Source organism: Callorhinchus milii, unplaced genomic scaffold (assembly GCF_018977255.1).
Source record: "Callorhinchus milii isolate IMCB2004 unplaced genomic scaffold, IMCB_Cmil_1.0 Scaffold21, whole genome shotgun sequence".
In the NCBI taxonomy this organism is placed as follows: Eukaryota; Metazoa; Chordata; class Chondrichthyes; order Chimaeriformes; family Callorhinchidae; genus Callorhinchus; species Callorhinchus milii.
Window position 1 is genome coordinate 5,049,709 of NW_024704762.1, and position 15,991 is coordinate 5,065,699.

The 15,991-nt window shown below is 47.6% G+C and overlaps 1 protein-coding gene across 1 annotated transcript; it reads left to right on the top strand.

Annotated features, from left to right (window-relative positions):
• Positions 1-431: 431 nt before the first annotated feature.
• LOC103183499 (lipoprotein lipase) lies at positions 432-15,712 on the top strand. Its single transcript, XM_007901019.2, has 10 exons — positions 432-795; positions 5,399-5,586; positions 6,906-7,085; positions 7,566-7,677; positions 8,562-8,795; positions 9,414-9,656; positions 12,345-12,465; positions 13,126-13,365; positions 14,068-14,163; positions 14,740-15,712. The coding sequence occupies exons 1-10, from the start codon at positions 696-698 to the stop codon at positions 14,771-14,773; spliced, it is 1,548 nt and encodes a 515-aa protein (XP_007899210.1). The 5' UTR covers positions 432-695; the 3' UTR covers positions 14,774-15,712.
• Positions 15,713-15,991: the final 279 nt, after the last annotated feature.

Genomic DNA, 15,991 nt, shown 5'->3' on the forward strand with positions numbered 1-15,991 from the left:
AAACTTGCCCGAGGTTTCGCCCTCTGCCTGGAATTGAACTCAGGTCTCTCACTTGCAAAGCGAGTGCTCTAACCACTGAGCTACAGGACTCCCTACTTGGAGAAAATCACAACAATAATAACTGCTGCTTGCAAAATTGCCTGCCCGCAAAATACACAGCCAATTCGTTTTACAGTAATATTCCGTGAAGCGCTTTGAGACGTCTCGAAGACGTGACAAGGCGTGACATGAAAGGCAAGGATTATTGCGATGATTATTAACAAATAGAACAAGGAAAACAGCAATTGGCGATTGATTCCCTGGTGACTTGCGAGCAAGGAGCGAGCAAGGAGTGAGGAGCAGAGTACGGTTGAGGATTTGGGACCTGGACTGCATTGAGTGGCAATGGCTCAGAGCCAATCAATGAAGGCAGAAGTTATTTAAGGCGAGAACAGAGAGCAAGTGCAACACTCACAGCACAGAAACTTCCCAACTACAGTGCAACTCACTCCCATTTCCAAGGCACAGGGTGGGGGGGCAAGACAGACAGACACACACACACACACACACACACCACACACACCAGTCTGGTGCAGTACACTGCAGACAGTCTAGTCTCTCCACCTTCCTCACTGGTGGAGGAAGCATTCATCTGCATCCAACCCTTTTCTGATCATTTGTTTTGCTGCTGCAGATCAACACAGAGCAGGGAAGAGATGCGCCTGTGTCTTTGTGCAAAGTCTATCCTCTTGTTCCTCTCTCTCAGCCTCCTCCCAGCCTCTGCCCACGAAGCCAACACCAACACCAACACAACAGGTGAGTTGAGTGAGTGAGTGAGTGAGTTGAGTGAGTGAGTTGAGTGAGTGAGTGAGTGTCCCTTTCCCCAGCAAAAAGTTTTTTTTTCTGCAAAAGTTTTTTTTTTCCTCCATCCATACCCCCCCCCCCATCCCCACCCAAAAAAAAACATTCGATAACTTGGACTTCATCTTCAAACTTTTTTTGAGTGTGTTTTTTTTGGGGGGGAACACAGGACATTATGTTAAAGGGTGGTGTGAGCAAAACTTTTGTGGGGAATTGCACTGCGTAAAGTACTGCTCGAATAACCGTTTTCTTTGCAAAAGGGATTAATGAGATCCAGAAAATTGCCTTTTTTTTTGTGTGTGTGTGTGTGTGTGTGTGTGTGTCAGTGATGTGCATTTTAGATTAAGAAATGCATTGAATGGTTTTTGATTGTGATATAAATGCTCTTTATATAGTTTTCTGATGCGTATTTTCTTGGGGTTCATTTGCAAAGGTTTCCCTGGACTCCCCAGAGAATGAGTGTGTGTGTGTGTGCGTGTGTATATATATATAATATATTTACAGAGTGACCAAAAAAGTAGTGATACCATTACAATATCTAACAAGTCTCAAAGAAACGATGATACTTTTTGTTTTAGATGATAGGGTGGATATCAGGGACTTTTTTTGGGGGTTCAACCTGAATAGAAATATCTCCTCCTTGTAGGTTCTCAATGAATGACATTTAAATGGGGCTGAAGAGGTCTGACTGGCTTCATAGACTGATGCTTACCCACTGCTGGGCTCCTGTCTTGGAATTTGAATGAGAGCATTTGCAGTCCAGCCTGTGTTCTGTGTTCTTTCAGCCTGTCAGCAGTCTGCCCTGCAGCAGAGAAGCTCTCTTCCCAAGGTATTAACCCCCCCCACCCCTCCTTTGCCAGCGGCGAATTCCTTTTTTTTTCGATGAGCGACACTGCCCTGGAGGAAAGGTTGGGACGGGGGGGGTGGGCGACACTGCGAGTAGGACACACGAACCCAACCCGAGTCTCTATCTCGGACAAGGTGCGACCACACTCCTGGCCTGACCCATGAGAACAAAGGAAGCCAATAGCCCACCCGCACCCCACGCTCTGAGTGTACCGTAGTGTTCAATGAGTTTGACCTTCTGTGTCCTCCTCCTCCTCCTCCTCCTCCTCCTCCCAGGGTTTTCCCCCTCCCCCTGCCTTCAAGTATGTGGCGGTGTGACTGTTGATGTGTGAGACTTCACGTGTGTGTGTGTGTGTGTGTGTGTGCTTGAGACTTCATGTGTGTCTGTGTGTCTGTGAGACTTCACGCGCGTGTGTGAGATTTCATGTGTGTGAGACTTCACGCGTGCGTGTGTGAGACATCGCGCGCGTGTGTGAGACTTCATGTGGGCGTGACTTCACGTGTGTGTGTGTGTGTGTGACTTCACGTGTGTGGGTGTGTGTGACTTCACGTGTGGGTGTGTGAGACTTCACGTGCGTGTGGGTGTGAGACACTTGTGTGTGACTCTGCCTTTGTGTGTGTGTGTGTGTGATGCTGTGTGAGTGTGATGCACTCTGAGTAGCCACGCGCGTGTGTGTGGGCAGTGGGTATCATAATCTAATTGCTAAATATAGAGATATTTTTGTTGTCTTCAGAGTTTTCCATTAGAAGGATGTAGTGAAAGCCGCTATATTTAGTGTGGTGTGCAGTGGATGCTAATGTGTGTGAGGCAATGTGTGTATGAGTGTGCGATACTGTATGGATGAGTGTGTCAGTTCTTGCTCCCCGCTTCACCTGTTGTAAGACAATTACACGAATGGGAAAGGTGTGCAGTGTCAAGGTCGAGTCTTTGCTGCTTTGACAGTGTTGATATATTATCCGAAACTCCGCGCCAGTGAAGAGGGTGGGTGTGTAGCCTGTTGTACGTCACTGATGGTGGTTTAGAATAAGTCGGACGCCCGCGAGAAAACAGTCCTGTAGCTGGAGGAGAACGACTTTGTGATTGAGATGCGATAAATAGCTGCGGGACGGAAACAAAACCAATAACCTTGGACTCCCCCCATCTCGTTATCTCTGCTCAGTGAGTCTCAAGACCCTCCTCTTTGACCGTGCTTTCGATCTCCCTGCTTCCCCACACCTGCTCGGGTCCGAAACTCTGTCTGTCCAGCGCCTTGGGACGTTCTCCCGACGTGAAAGGCGCTATACAAATGTAATGTTGTTGTTGAGTCGCTCTGAGACGTTTGCTTTACATGAAAGGTGCTGTAATATAAGTGCAAATTATATCAAATGCAACAACAACTTGCAGTTTATATAGCGGCCGCTCACACAGGAGGAGGAGGGAGGGAGATGACCGTTGCACAGTCGAAGAGGAAGGTCTTCAGGCGCGGACCTAAAGACGGCAAAGGATTACGATCAATTTATTGATAATAACTGCACTAGTGAATGTGTGTTTCTCAGGGCACTCGGGACCTGGGTCACTCAAGTTGGAAAAACCTTTTTAGGAACTACATTTATGCTTTTCCGACCTTCGGCATCATGTGGCGTTAGGATATGATAAAGACCCACGTGAGGAGACTGTTCGTTGGCTGCTCTGAGCTGACGTGTGAAAGCGAACCTCAGTGGGCTGAGGCCAGGTGACCGGCAGTAACCCTGGCGTTGCTTCTGCTGTGTTGCGGATTGCGAAGGGGGCAAACTCTACGTTACTGTGGCCAGAGCGCACAAAGTGTTGAGTCTTTCGAGCACGAACGAGATCGATTTCTGTTAGGAAACAACATCTCGGTATAGTTTGTATATAGTTTGTATATAGTGTATAGTTTGAGCCGTGACGCGCGCAGACGACTGGCAGGACGGTGGAAGGCGAACTGGATGGACCTTGGTCCTCCTTCGCCCAGCAAATTCTTACGTCGGGTCATTCAGTTGCCGCAGCTCAGTGGACGGCTGGAACGCACAGGCTGCGGCTCATTGCTCGCCGGCACAGTTTCCCCCGATGCTGCTCGCAGGCTCTTAAAGGGACAGGCAGCCTCTGCTGCGGGTAAATTCCAACTCCTTCCCACTGGCACGGCGGTGGGAATGATCGCCAGAGAGGGAGGGCGCAAACGAACGAATAGTCGTACGAGGAACTGTAGCTTCAGACGGAGGGCGGCTCGAACGCGGAATTCCCCGTCGCAAACTGCGTAACAGGAGGCAAAGTCCGTTGCTTTTGTTTCGAGATAGATGCTCGAAGAGGAGGGAACATTAATGAGGAGGGAGCGGGGGAGCGGGGGTCTGGTTAAATAAGAGTGCTCACACTTGCTGTAGCGTCTGTCGGGAGGATGTCTCGAAGCGCAGCGCTGGATATGCTGTGTAGCGTAGTGACCGTGTATTTTTATGGGCAAACACGGCAGCCAATTTTGCTCACAGCAACGACACCACCAACAGCCATAAATGGCTGTCAGTGACCCTGGGGTTAGGGAAGGGGAAATCAGACAGGGTACCTGCTCCGGATTGCTGTCCAGCTTTATATGGGAGATGGGGGGGGGGGATGGATTAGGGTTAGAGTTTGTGGCTCCAGCCCCAGGTTCCGTCACACTCACCCACCCCCAAACCCTCCCACCCTCCGGGCCTCCACCCCACCCATCCCCGGCCATGCTTCTTCCCTGGTCTGTCAGTGTGGCGAACAGCAACTGCCTTTGAGAAGGTTTCCTCGGCACCTGTTGAATTAACTCTCTCAGCGCTAGTTTTCCCTCCCACGCAAAACAATCCCCTGGCCTGGCCAACAATCCCTCAAATAAAATCGCTCACTCGTTCCGTGGCTGCTTCTTGGGACATTTCTGTGTGCAAACTGGCTGCCGCATTTCGCCCACAAATGCACAGTCACTGCACTTAACAGTATATCCAGTATATTACGATGCCCTGAGTTGCTGTGTCTTGCGGTGGGCCCTCAGTACCAAGCTCCTCACGTCACTAACACAAACCTGAGACCGTGTATCTATACACTGAACAAGCTGGGGATCTGCGGAACGGGTTCTGGTGGCACTGAACTTGAACTGACTTCACTGTAGTCTAATGTACGATGATCACTAAAAGTAGAGATTAGTGTCTCCACGAAAGCTTTGCAACGAGAAACTCCACTGAAAGGAACTGGTAACAAAATCACTCTCTTAGCGATCGGTGTAGTTTAATCATTAAAATATCATTTACTGTTGTGCTTCTGACATTGAACAACGCCTACGGTATGTGGTCGGGTATTTGTAATAAAAGTGGCAGCCAGTTTGCGCAGAGCAGCCGCTCACAAACAGCCACGAAGTGACAAAATGACCAATTTTATCTGGAGGTGTGTTGGCCGGGACACCAGGAGAAACTCGGAAATGTTTTAAGGTCCACCTGAACAGACAGGCGGGATCTGGGCTTAATTGAAGGATGGTGACACTGAGAGTACAGCCCTCTCCCTGAGACTGAAGTCTCAGCCTTTGTCTATGAGCTCAACTGTCCCAATGTGAGATCTACAGTGCATATAACCTGGACAAAGTGCTGCCAACCAGGTTGACCCGTGAGCTCCTGCTGTGTGAAGCGTGTTGAGATTTTCCACTGCGCTGAGTTTGCGAGATCTTGACACCGTTTCCAGTAGCTGACGCTCTGATGATCTTATCTCCAGATACCGTTCCCCGGACTCAGGGCAACTCCATCGAAGACCTGACCTCGGTCCGAACCCGGTTCTCGCTGCGGGTCCCGTCGCAGCCCGACGAGGATGTGTGCCATGTCATCCCAGGGCGAGCGGAGTCGCTGGCGGAATGTGGCTTCAACGCCACCAGCAAATCCTTCCTGATCATCCACGGCTGGAGCGTGAGTGCCTTCGATTGATGTTTCCGGGCGGGCGCTATCGATTACATTACAAAAACCCAATACACAATGACATTTACACAGCGCCTGTCACGTCGGGAGGACGTCCAGAGGCGCTGGACAGTCAGGGATTCGGACCCGAGCTGGGAGGTTGGGATCAAGCAAGGTGGAGGGCAGGAGGGTGACCGAAGAGCGGAGGGTCTTGAGACAAACCTTGAAGGAGACGAGAGGAAGCGAGGCAAAGGGAATGTCTTATCGAATTCCAAAGGATGGGGGCAGAGAGCCTGAAGCCCCAACCACACTCACGCGCTCACACATACCAATCCTCTGGACGTCTAAACACAGTTAAGCACTTGTACTGAATATAATTAAGTACTTCTAAATGCAATTAGTATCATTCTTCTACGTGTTTCTGGTGTTGCCCGGCGCATTGCAGAGAAAGAGAACGCACACGTGGGTGGTGGGGGTGGGTGGGTGGGGGGGGGGGGGTGGGGTGGTAGCAGGACTTTGTGGACACCCTGTGCAGCCTTCAACTGCTATTCTGCAAAATTCCTCACATTTTCTAAATTCTCTTCCTCTTAAACCTCGATAACAATGATCTTTTGTGACTGCAGGAAGATAGTGCGGAAAGTGGCGCGATGTGTGTGGGGAGGGGCAGGGTTTATGATGCCAACTCTGCTTTTAAGATTAACTCCAAAACTCCCGGGTGCAACAACGACGACGACGAATTACATTCGTATAGAACCTCCCACGTCGCCCGGCTTCCTCTTACAATCCTTCATTCCAAATGTTGTAAATCAACTCGGTGAAAAGTTAATCAACACACGCGACGACAGAGGCTTTTCATGTAAAAATAAACGGCTTTACAAAACATAATTGATCAGAAATCTGCCAAGCTCTGTTATGTAGGCAAATGGGGCAGCTAATATGCCTCCCCCCCCACTCCTCCCACCCCACCAGCAATGTCCCATAAACAATAATGAGATCATGTAACTGAGAGCTTCTGTTACCAGTGAATGTGAGTGTGTCCCTCCGACGTGAAAGGCATTCTATACAAATGTCATTTGGTGGTTCCCGTTGTTGTTGTTGCCTTGCCCACTCTTTGAGATCTTCTTCAGATCGCAACTGAAGGCTTAGGGTCACCTCCCCTTTCTCAACCGGCTCGGCGTTAAATTAGGTCATTATTCAGCGCTCCGAGACCCCTGTCCGCGTGAAGGGCGCTGTATGTGCAAGTTCTTGTTGTTGACGTACGTAACATGCTCCTCATTTGTCGCCGCTGTACCTCGATACAACGTAATGACTCCTGCATTTCACATTGACAGGTGAGCGGGATGTTTGAGAGCTGGATTCACAAGTTAGTGACTGCCCTGTACCAGAGGGAGCCTGCTGCCAATGTCCTGGTTGTGGACTGGCTCAATCGCGCCCACCAGCATTACCCAATTGCTGCTCAAAACACCGTGCTGGTCGGTGAAGACATTGCAAAGTTCCTCAACTGGATAAAGGTAAGGACTTGAAGTAGAGATCCTGCATTTCTATAGGACTTTATCACTTTGAGTTGTATTTTACAATAATTACAATCAAGTGTGGTGACTGTATTTTTGTTGGGGAAATGTGGCAACCATTACGCACGAACTCACGCATGCACACGCACACACACATGCATACAGAAAGACACTACATCAAATGCAAGAGTTATTCATTTATTCTCATTACTAGTAATATTGCTGTAGGATTGTTAATGTCCATCCGTGCAGACAGAAGGGACCTTGATTGGAATTGCTAACTGATAATGTCAGCCGAGATTGTGAGCTCAAGTCACAGATGGAGCTTGAACCCACATCCTTCTGACTTAGAGGCGGGAATGCTGAAGAGTCAGCCAGGCATCCTTTGGTAGATGCTAGCCCCGGCTAAATCATTGCTTCGTGTTGCCTCAATCTCTTACTCCTTTACCTAATTGGACCAATGCTTTTGTGCTTCCACAGGAACTGGTGAACGTTACACTCGATAATGTCCACCTCATCGGGTACAGCCTTGGAGCTCACGTGGCCGGTTTTGCAGGGAGTCACGTAGCCAATAAGATAGGCAGGATTACAGGTAATAATGCTGAAGATATGAATGTCTCATGTTGGCTTGTCGGACGTATTTACTGAAGATGTATCACTCTGGACAGAGTAACTTTGTCTTTCAAGATCATCGGACTTTGAAATTCCTGCCGTTTTAGTTCAACAATGTGCCATTATGCACTCGTCTGTCTCCATTCCCTGAGCGACTAGAAGTTGCTTTGGTGAGGTTTGGTATCTTATTACACGTACAAGGACATTCCAGCCACAAGGACGTTCTGGCTGTGTTGGGCAGCCTGGTGGCAGAACGTGGAGCTGTGGGAACCGACCCTCACTAAACACAATCAGCAGAACGGTCTTGCCACAGGCACCGTAGAATCATGGAATCTTACAGCACAGAAGGAGGCCATTCGGCCCATCGTGCTTGTGCTGGCTGTTTGAAAGAGCGACCCAATGAAGCCCACTCCCTGCTTTTTCCCCGTATCCTTGCAATTTTTTTTTCTTTTCAAGTAAATAACCAATTCCCTCTTGAAAGAATTTACTTCCATGTCCAACAATGAGGAGCTTTTTCCGAACGGCTACCATCCCTGCTCTCCTTAGTCAGGTTGTGGTTGGCGATCTGAATTTGCTGTTGTTGCTGCTGCTGCTGCTGCTGCTGCTGCTGTTGTTGTTGTTGTTGTGCTTGTGGCCACGATGCTCAATTAAAGTGAGTTCCTATTTTTGGCTGAGATTTGCCATTGCGTGAGACTGGTCGAGACCTGTAAGCAAGTCACAGAGATGTGAAAGATGCAGACTCCATGACGGAAGAAGCTAACTTTTAAATGTGGCAAATGAAATGTGTACTTAAAAAAAAAATTAAAAGTGTGAGGGTGGGGGGGCAATGTGATAATTATTTTATGAGAATGTGATTGGTTTCAGGACTGGATCCGGCCGGTCCGGTGTTTGAAGGTGTCCACGCTCACAGCCGACTTTCTCCTGACGATGCTGCCTTTGTGGACGTGCTCCACACTTTCACCCGAGAATCCCTGGGGATGAGCATCGGGATCCGGCAGCCGATTGGACACGTGGACATCTACCCCAACGGGGGCAGCTTCCAGCCTGGATGTGACCTCCAAAAGGCAGTGAACAACATTGCCACCTATGGCATCTACGGTAAGAGAGTGGGCATGGAGACTGGTGTGGTATCTCTGGGCTACGGGTTCTGATCCTGTCTGGACCTGATTGAACGAAATGATTTCTTACGAGGATGTAAATCGAGTTTGGTTCAAACCTGACCTTGATTCTTTACACAAACTGTCGCAATGTTGCACGTCTCTTGTCAGAGAGACCATCGCAGTGAGAAATATCGCACTGATGTAGAAGGGATGTGCGTTCTGACCTCAACTGTTGGCAAATGGGCCAGAGAAAGAGTAGCTTTGCTATGCACCTAATTTGAGCTCCAAACTAAGCACACAGTTGAAAGGGGCTCCTTAACGTAGTGGTTAGTGCCCTTTCTCCACACGCCTCTCTGTTTGCCTCGCAGTAAGTAGGAACCCGGTTCTTAATCGATTGGTGGATCACTTTCCGGAGGTAATAATCCCTTCAAAAAAAAATTAAAAATTGGTCACTCAATCCACGACTGTTTGTGACAATTGGGTGCACAGTCAATCTACTTTACAATGTATTCTGTGAAGCTCTTTGAGATGTTTTCGCGACGGGGTAAGTCGCTGTATCAAATGCATATTCTTATTCTTATTAGTGTTCAGCATTTGTTCGTGTTTTGTTTCACAGCGTTCTCGGAGGCTGTGAAGTGCGAGCACGAACGGTCGATCCACCTGTTCATCGATTCGCTGCTCTACATGGACCAGCCCTGCACAGCCTATCGCTGCAGCAGCCACAGCGCATTTGAGAAGGGAATGTGTCTGAACTGCCGTAAGAACCGCTGCAACACACTGGGCTACAACGCCAACCCTGTCCGCAGTGTCAGGCACAACAGGATGTATCTGAAGACCCGGGCGGACATGCCCTTCCGAGGTGGGCAAACCCGCAGCTCTCTTGACTTTGAGTGATCGGTAATTGGACAGAACCGAAATAGGTCATTATCCATTTGAGAGGTTATCTTGAAATGGACAACGATAATAATAATAATAATAATACTTGCATTTGATACAGCGCCTGATCAAGTGTTCGAGACGTCTCAAAGCGCTCCGCAGGGTATACTGTAAAGTGAATCACCTGCGTACTTTGTGGGCGAAACGAACAATCTGATGGTTGGGAGAATCTCTTGCTATGTTATTGCATCTTTGCAGTCTTCAGAACCGTTCTGAAAATCAAACGTAATTTACACTTGCACGGGCGACTTACACATCAGGAGGACAGCTCAAAGCGCTTTGCACCGCTAAAAAAAAAAGAAAAAAAATCTCGACGACTGTGTTTTTTCTCCCCCTTTCATCTGCTGGCTTCTTCCCACCTTGCTCAGTCTAAGCAACTTACCACAATCCATGCGAAGAGCTTTGAGGCTTCCTCTTGCGTACGCGTGAGATGTTGTGTTGATTTTTCTCCCGTCTCCTCGGTGGGGGGACCGTTAGAATTTCTTTGAGCTCTGCTGGGAACAAGCACCTGGCAATGCAAGTGCTGTTTGGTTAAGTCGCAGCCACAGAAGCCAAGCAATCCCCCAGATAAAATCGGTCACTCGTCTCATAGCTATTTGTGGGACATCGCTTTGCGCACATTCGCTGCCCTGTTCGCTTACGAAATACACAGTCACTCCACTCTATTGGAATGAACACGCGAGATGTTTTAACATTACAGGTGCCATATCAATTACAAGGGTTATTGTTATATCAGCTAACTCAGCCCAGACCATGGATTGACCCTGGGACCTTCCCTGTCTCAATGGCACAGTGCAGTGTACTTTGGGGAGAACGATGGAATTTAAACTATTTGCCTTTTTCATTCATGTCTGGCTAGCGCTTTGCTGGAACTTACAGCGTATCAGTTACACAGTAAATCACTTTCCCATGAAACTCCACTGTGCTAAAATGCTTCATGCAAGATCATTGGTCTGAGCCAAGTTGCAATGTATTAATACCACAGAGAACATGTCGGAATGTGTGTAATTGTATAGAGTATATGCCGCACAAAATTGTACATCAGTGAATTACACACCAGACTCTATTATATAGAACACTGAACATGGTTCTTATGCTGTGGAATACATACCCAACATAGACTAGATATTCAGACAGACGTTTTGTTCACTGGGAGGACCCCACAAACATAACTGATTAATCTGGAGAATCATTGGCCCCCACGACGGGAAAATCTCCCTTTCCAAACAGCGTCATGAATAGTCCATGTTTTTATCGTCTCGCCCGATGGACAGTCTCCACAATAGTACAGTTCTATTTCCCCCACCCACCCCACTCCCAATGCTGCACTGGAGCGTCAGCCAGGACTGTGAGCTGAAGTACAAACATCGGGCTTGAACCCATAGCCCAGAGGCCAGAGTGCACCTCTGACATTGAGCGAGACTGACACTGCCTCTGTTGTATGGAGGATTCACCTCGTTGCCCATGGCTGCCTCGCTGCTCTCAACGGGTTTGAATGCAGAACTTGAGGTCCGGAAACATTTCCTTGCACAGAAAGATTTGTGAATATGTGGAATAGTCTGGTCCAGGAAGCTGTGATAATAATAATAATAATAATAATAATAATAATAATGCTTGCATTTGATATAGCGCCTTATCAGTTCATTGAGACGTCTCAAAGTGCTTCCCAGAATATACTGTAAAGTGGCTTTTGTGGATGAGGGTGTTTAGTGGACCAGGCTTGATATGGAGTGAATGGCCTCGTCCTGTGCCTGGGTTCCTATGTTCCTAAGCTCACTGAGTGCAGGCTCGGAGCAAATCTGATTGTGTTTCCTTCAGACTGTTGTGTGCTTCCATCAATCTCGGAGCTGGTGGTTGTGGAGGGACAAATGAGAGGGGAAACCAAAAGATTTGCACAGCCTCATTAGAAGGCAACGTACCCTCAAAATCACAAAGAACCCCCGTGAGATGTCTTTACCCGATAACATTGTCCAGTTACAGCTAGTCCCGTAGCTGGCAAGCAAGAGACCTGGGTTCGATTCTCAGCAGGGTGCAACCTTGGGCAAGTTTCCTTACTCCACACGCCTGATAATAATCCCTCAAGAAAGAACAATAATAATAATTTGGTCACTTCAATCCACGACTGTTTGTGGGATGCTACTGTGCGCAATTGGCTGCCGTGTTTCGCCCACAAAAATACAGTCAATTCACTTTACAGTGTATTCTGTGAAGCGCTTTGAGACGTCTCGAAGATGTGAAAAGCGTTTGGAGTCCTGTAGCTCAGTGGTTAGAGCACTCGCATTGCAATTCCAGGCAGAGGGCGAAACCTTGGGCAAGTTTCCTTACTCCACACAGAGCCTAATAGTAATCTCTACAAAACAAAAAACAATAATAAAATTGGTCATTTTCAATCTACGACTCTTTGTGGGACATTGCTGTGGGCAATTGGCTGCCGCGTTCGCCCAAAAATATTCAGTCAATTCACTTTACAGTGTGTTCTGTGAAGCGCTTTGGGACGTCCTCCCGACGTGAAAAGCGCTATATCAAATGCAAGGATTATTATTATTATTATATCAAACACAAGGATTATTATTATTATTATTCCCTGCTAACGAACTCTTTTCCTTTCCAGTTTACCACTACCAGCTGAAGATTCACTTCTCCAGCAAAATCAACCACTCCGACATCAATCCCCGACTATCTGTATCCCTGTACGGCACCAAGGACGAGGTGGAGAACCTTCACATTGACATGTGAGTATGTGTCTGTGTCACCCTGTAGCAAGGATAGCTGGAGGGGTGCCCCAGCTCCAGTGGTGAAAGGCCACTGATAATCCACTGTGACACCGAGTATCTCTCAGGCGGCTCACAAGGCCTAATTCCTCATGGTTTTAGGTTTAAGGCTGAAAGATTTTACAGGCTAAGACCAGGTGGAAATTTAGGCCTCAGGTGTGTAATAGAGCAGTCGTTCCAATCCAATTGTGATAAACCACTACCAATTCTGAATGGAAATATTGTGGAGTCCCGTAGCATAGGGGTCAGAACGCTCGCCTCGCAAGCGAGAGGACCTGGGCTCGATTCCTGGGCAGGACCAAGCCTTAGGCAAGATTCCTTACTCCACACGTCTCTGTTTACCCAGCAGTAATTAGGAACCCGGTTACTAGTCGATTGGCGGATCACTTTCCAGGAGCAGTAATGCCTCAAAAAAAGAGAAAAAAAAGTGGTCGTTCAATCCACGACTGTTTGCGGGACGCTGCTGTGCGCAACTGGCTGCCGCGTTTCGCCCACAAAATACACAGTCAATCGACCTTGCAGTGTATTCTGTGAAGCGCTTTGAGGCGTCTCAATGACGTGATAAGGCGCTATAGCAAATGCAAGGATTATATTTATAACATTTCTTCCCGACGCCATTAGAAAAGAGAAGTTTGCACCAAACAAGACCCATTCCTTCCTGGTCGTGACGGAGACGGACATTGGGGATCTGCTGTTGATTAAGTTCAAGTGGGAGACATCCAGTTCCTGGGACTCGCTGTGGGAACAGGTAAAAAATTCCATCTCCTGGGCCAAGCTGCCGTTCTGGACGTCTTCAGTGGTTTCCAGTTCCGATATCCATGTTCGCAGGATCCGAGTGAAGTCTGGAGAGATGCAGAAAAAGTGAGTATGCGCTGGGTCAGAGGCACAACTGTTACAAAGCCAATTTGTGCTGTTAAGAAATGTGTTACGATGGGGTTTCACTGTGCAAAAGGATATGGCGATTGAGCAAAGAGAGTGTGATCGGACTGGTTCATGTGGAGAGAAGCACTAGACAGACTTGGGGCCAGTTTCTGTGCTCCGATGTTCTGGGATTCCTTGCAAGCGAGACCTGGGTTTGATTCCCGGCAGGTCAGGGCGAAACCTTGGGCAAGTTTCCTTACTCCACACGCCTGATAATAATCCCTCAAGAAAAAAAATAATAATAATTTGGTCACTTCAATCCACGACTGTTTGTGGGACACTGCTGTGCGCAATTGGCTGCCACGTTCCGCCTATGAAATATGCAGTCAATTCACTTTCTAGTCTGTGAAGCGCTTTGAGACGTCTGGAAGACGTGAAAAGCGCTATATCAAATGCAAGGATTGTTACTGTTATTTATTATTATCAAGCGCTCCGAGACGCTGCCCTGTGGGAAGGGCGCTATACTAATGCAAGTTGTTGTTGTTGAGTTAGGAGCAGTGTGTACTGCCTGGACAACAAGGGTGGGAAGGTGCAAAGAAGTGGAAAACACTTGAATTGGTGTTAAAAGCAAGTTCTGTTTAATTGTGGGAAATGACGACTCAACCTGTGATATTTATTTTCCCCCTCACTTTGCTCCTGCAGGATGGTTTTCTGTTTGAAGGATGTATCCGCAGCGATCATTCAGTCTCAGGAAGTCATCTTTATCAAATGTCCACCAAAGGTGGAGCAAGTGCTCAGGTAATTACCTCGATCCATAGATATCCCCAGCACAGAATCAGGCCATTCAGCCCATCGTGTCTGTGTCTTTCCCTCAAAAGTAAATCCTTTCAGTCCTCCTTACCTTCCCTTTCACCATACCCCTCTAGCTGACTCTTTTTACGATACCTGTCTATCCCTCCCATCCTCCCATATTTATTGTCTTATAATTCCTGCCTTATATTTTATATTGAATCCTACAGCACAGAAGGAGGTCATTCGGCCCATCGTGCCTGTGCCGGCTCTTTGAAAGAGCTACCAACTAGTCCCACTCCCCTGCTTTGACCCACAGCCCTTTTTAAAAAATTCCTTTACAAGTGTATATCCAATTCCCTTTTGAAACTTACTATTGAATCTGCTTCCACCACTCTTTCCGGCTGTGTATTCCAGATTGTGACAACTCGCTGGGGGGAAAAAAATGTCTCCTCATCTCCCCTCTGGTTCTTTTGCTAATTATCTTAAAGCGGTGTCCTCTGGTTACCGACCCACCAGTTTCTCCTTAGTTGCTCTCGCAAAACCCCTTTATAATCGAGAACACCTTTTGTCATGTACTTTTAGAGCACCAAACCAAACCATCGCAGGACATTACTGAGCGACTGTTTACTGGACTCGTGGGAAGCCAACATTCTGTTCCTGTGACGGGGAGACTAATCCTTTCGATTTCTGTGTATACTTTTCTTTGGAGAGAAAATATTTATTTGTACATAATGTATTAAAAAAACAGTGTAAATATTCTGTACGATAGTTGCACCTGAAGCTGTTGCAACTCATCAAATGCCTATTTTGTGATATTGTGTGATGTACAAATAAGAGATTTTATACATGTGTGTATGTGTGTATAGATATATATATTATAGAGAATGGCAGCCAAAGATGTGCACAGGTCGTGCGTTTTCCCGAGTGCTGCGTATTTTTATAGCGGATTTCACCGTCATATTTTTGTTTCAGTGTCAGGTTGAGCAATGTTTTTTGTTTGTAAGATAAATCTCCAAAACATGGCAACCATTTGTGTACAGCTCGGTCCTACCAACAGTGAAGAATGATTCATCTGCTGGAAGGTTGGCCACAACACTAGGAGATACCCACACGCACACACACACATGCGCGCGCACACACGCTCCCTTTTCCCTACAGTGTCACAGTCGGTCTTAACCCAAGGGCAGCAGCTCCACCCATTTACCCCTAGAATTGCCAGCCGCAACAAAAACCTCGAGCCCACCACCTTCTGAGCATAGAGGCGAGAGACCAGAGTGTCGCTCACTGAGCCAAGCTGACACCTGTCGTCAGATATCCAAGCAGTTGAGGTCAAAGAGTCGTTTTGCACTATTTTACTGTGCTGCAAATGAGCAGTGCAGGAGCATTACACTGATACCTTTCACTCCCCCAGTTACTTAAGACTACATCACGTGACACAATGTGATATTTATGGACGGTCATAAAGTCTGATATGCTTTTACCTTTGGGTGAGAGCAGTGAGACTGGGTGTAAATATGTACAGGTGCTATTTTATTTCAATAAATTTCTGATCTAATCCACTGCTGCCGGCCTGTGATATCTAACTGGGAGCAGGATTGAAAGTTCCTCACGGATCCAGAGGAGAGCTGCGGGGCGGGATGGGGGCAGCAGGGAGTGAGAGGACGTGCCCAGCTTTAAATCGGAAGCTATAAAGTGCATGAATCTCCCCTGAATACTTTCTGGAATCGGGCAACCAGTGGCCATTTCTCCGCGGCGCTGGGTTGCAGACATAGACAGACGTGCACACATGCACACTCACACACGTGTGCCTAGACGTACTACAGACACGTACATC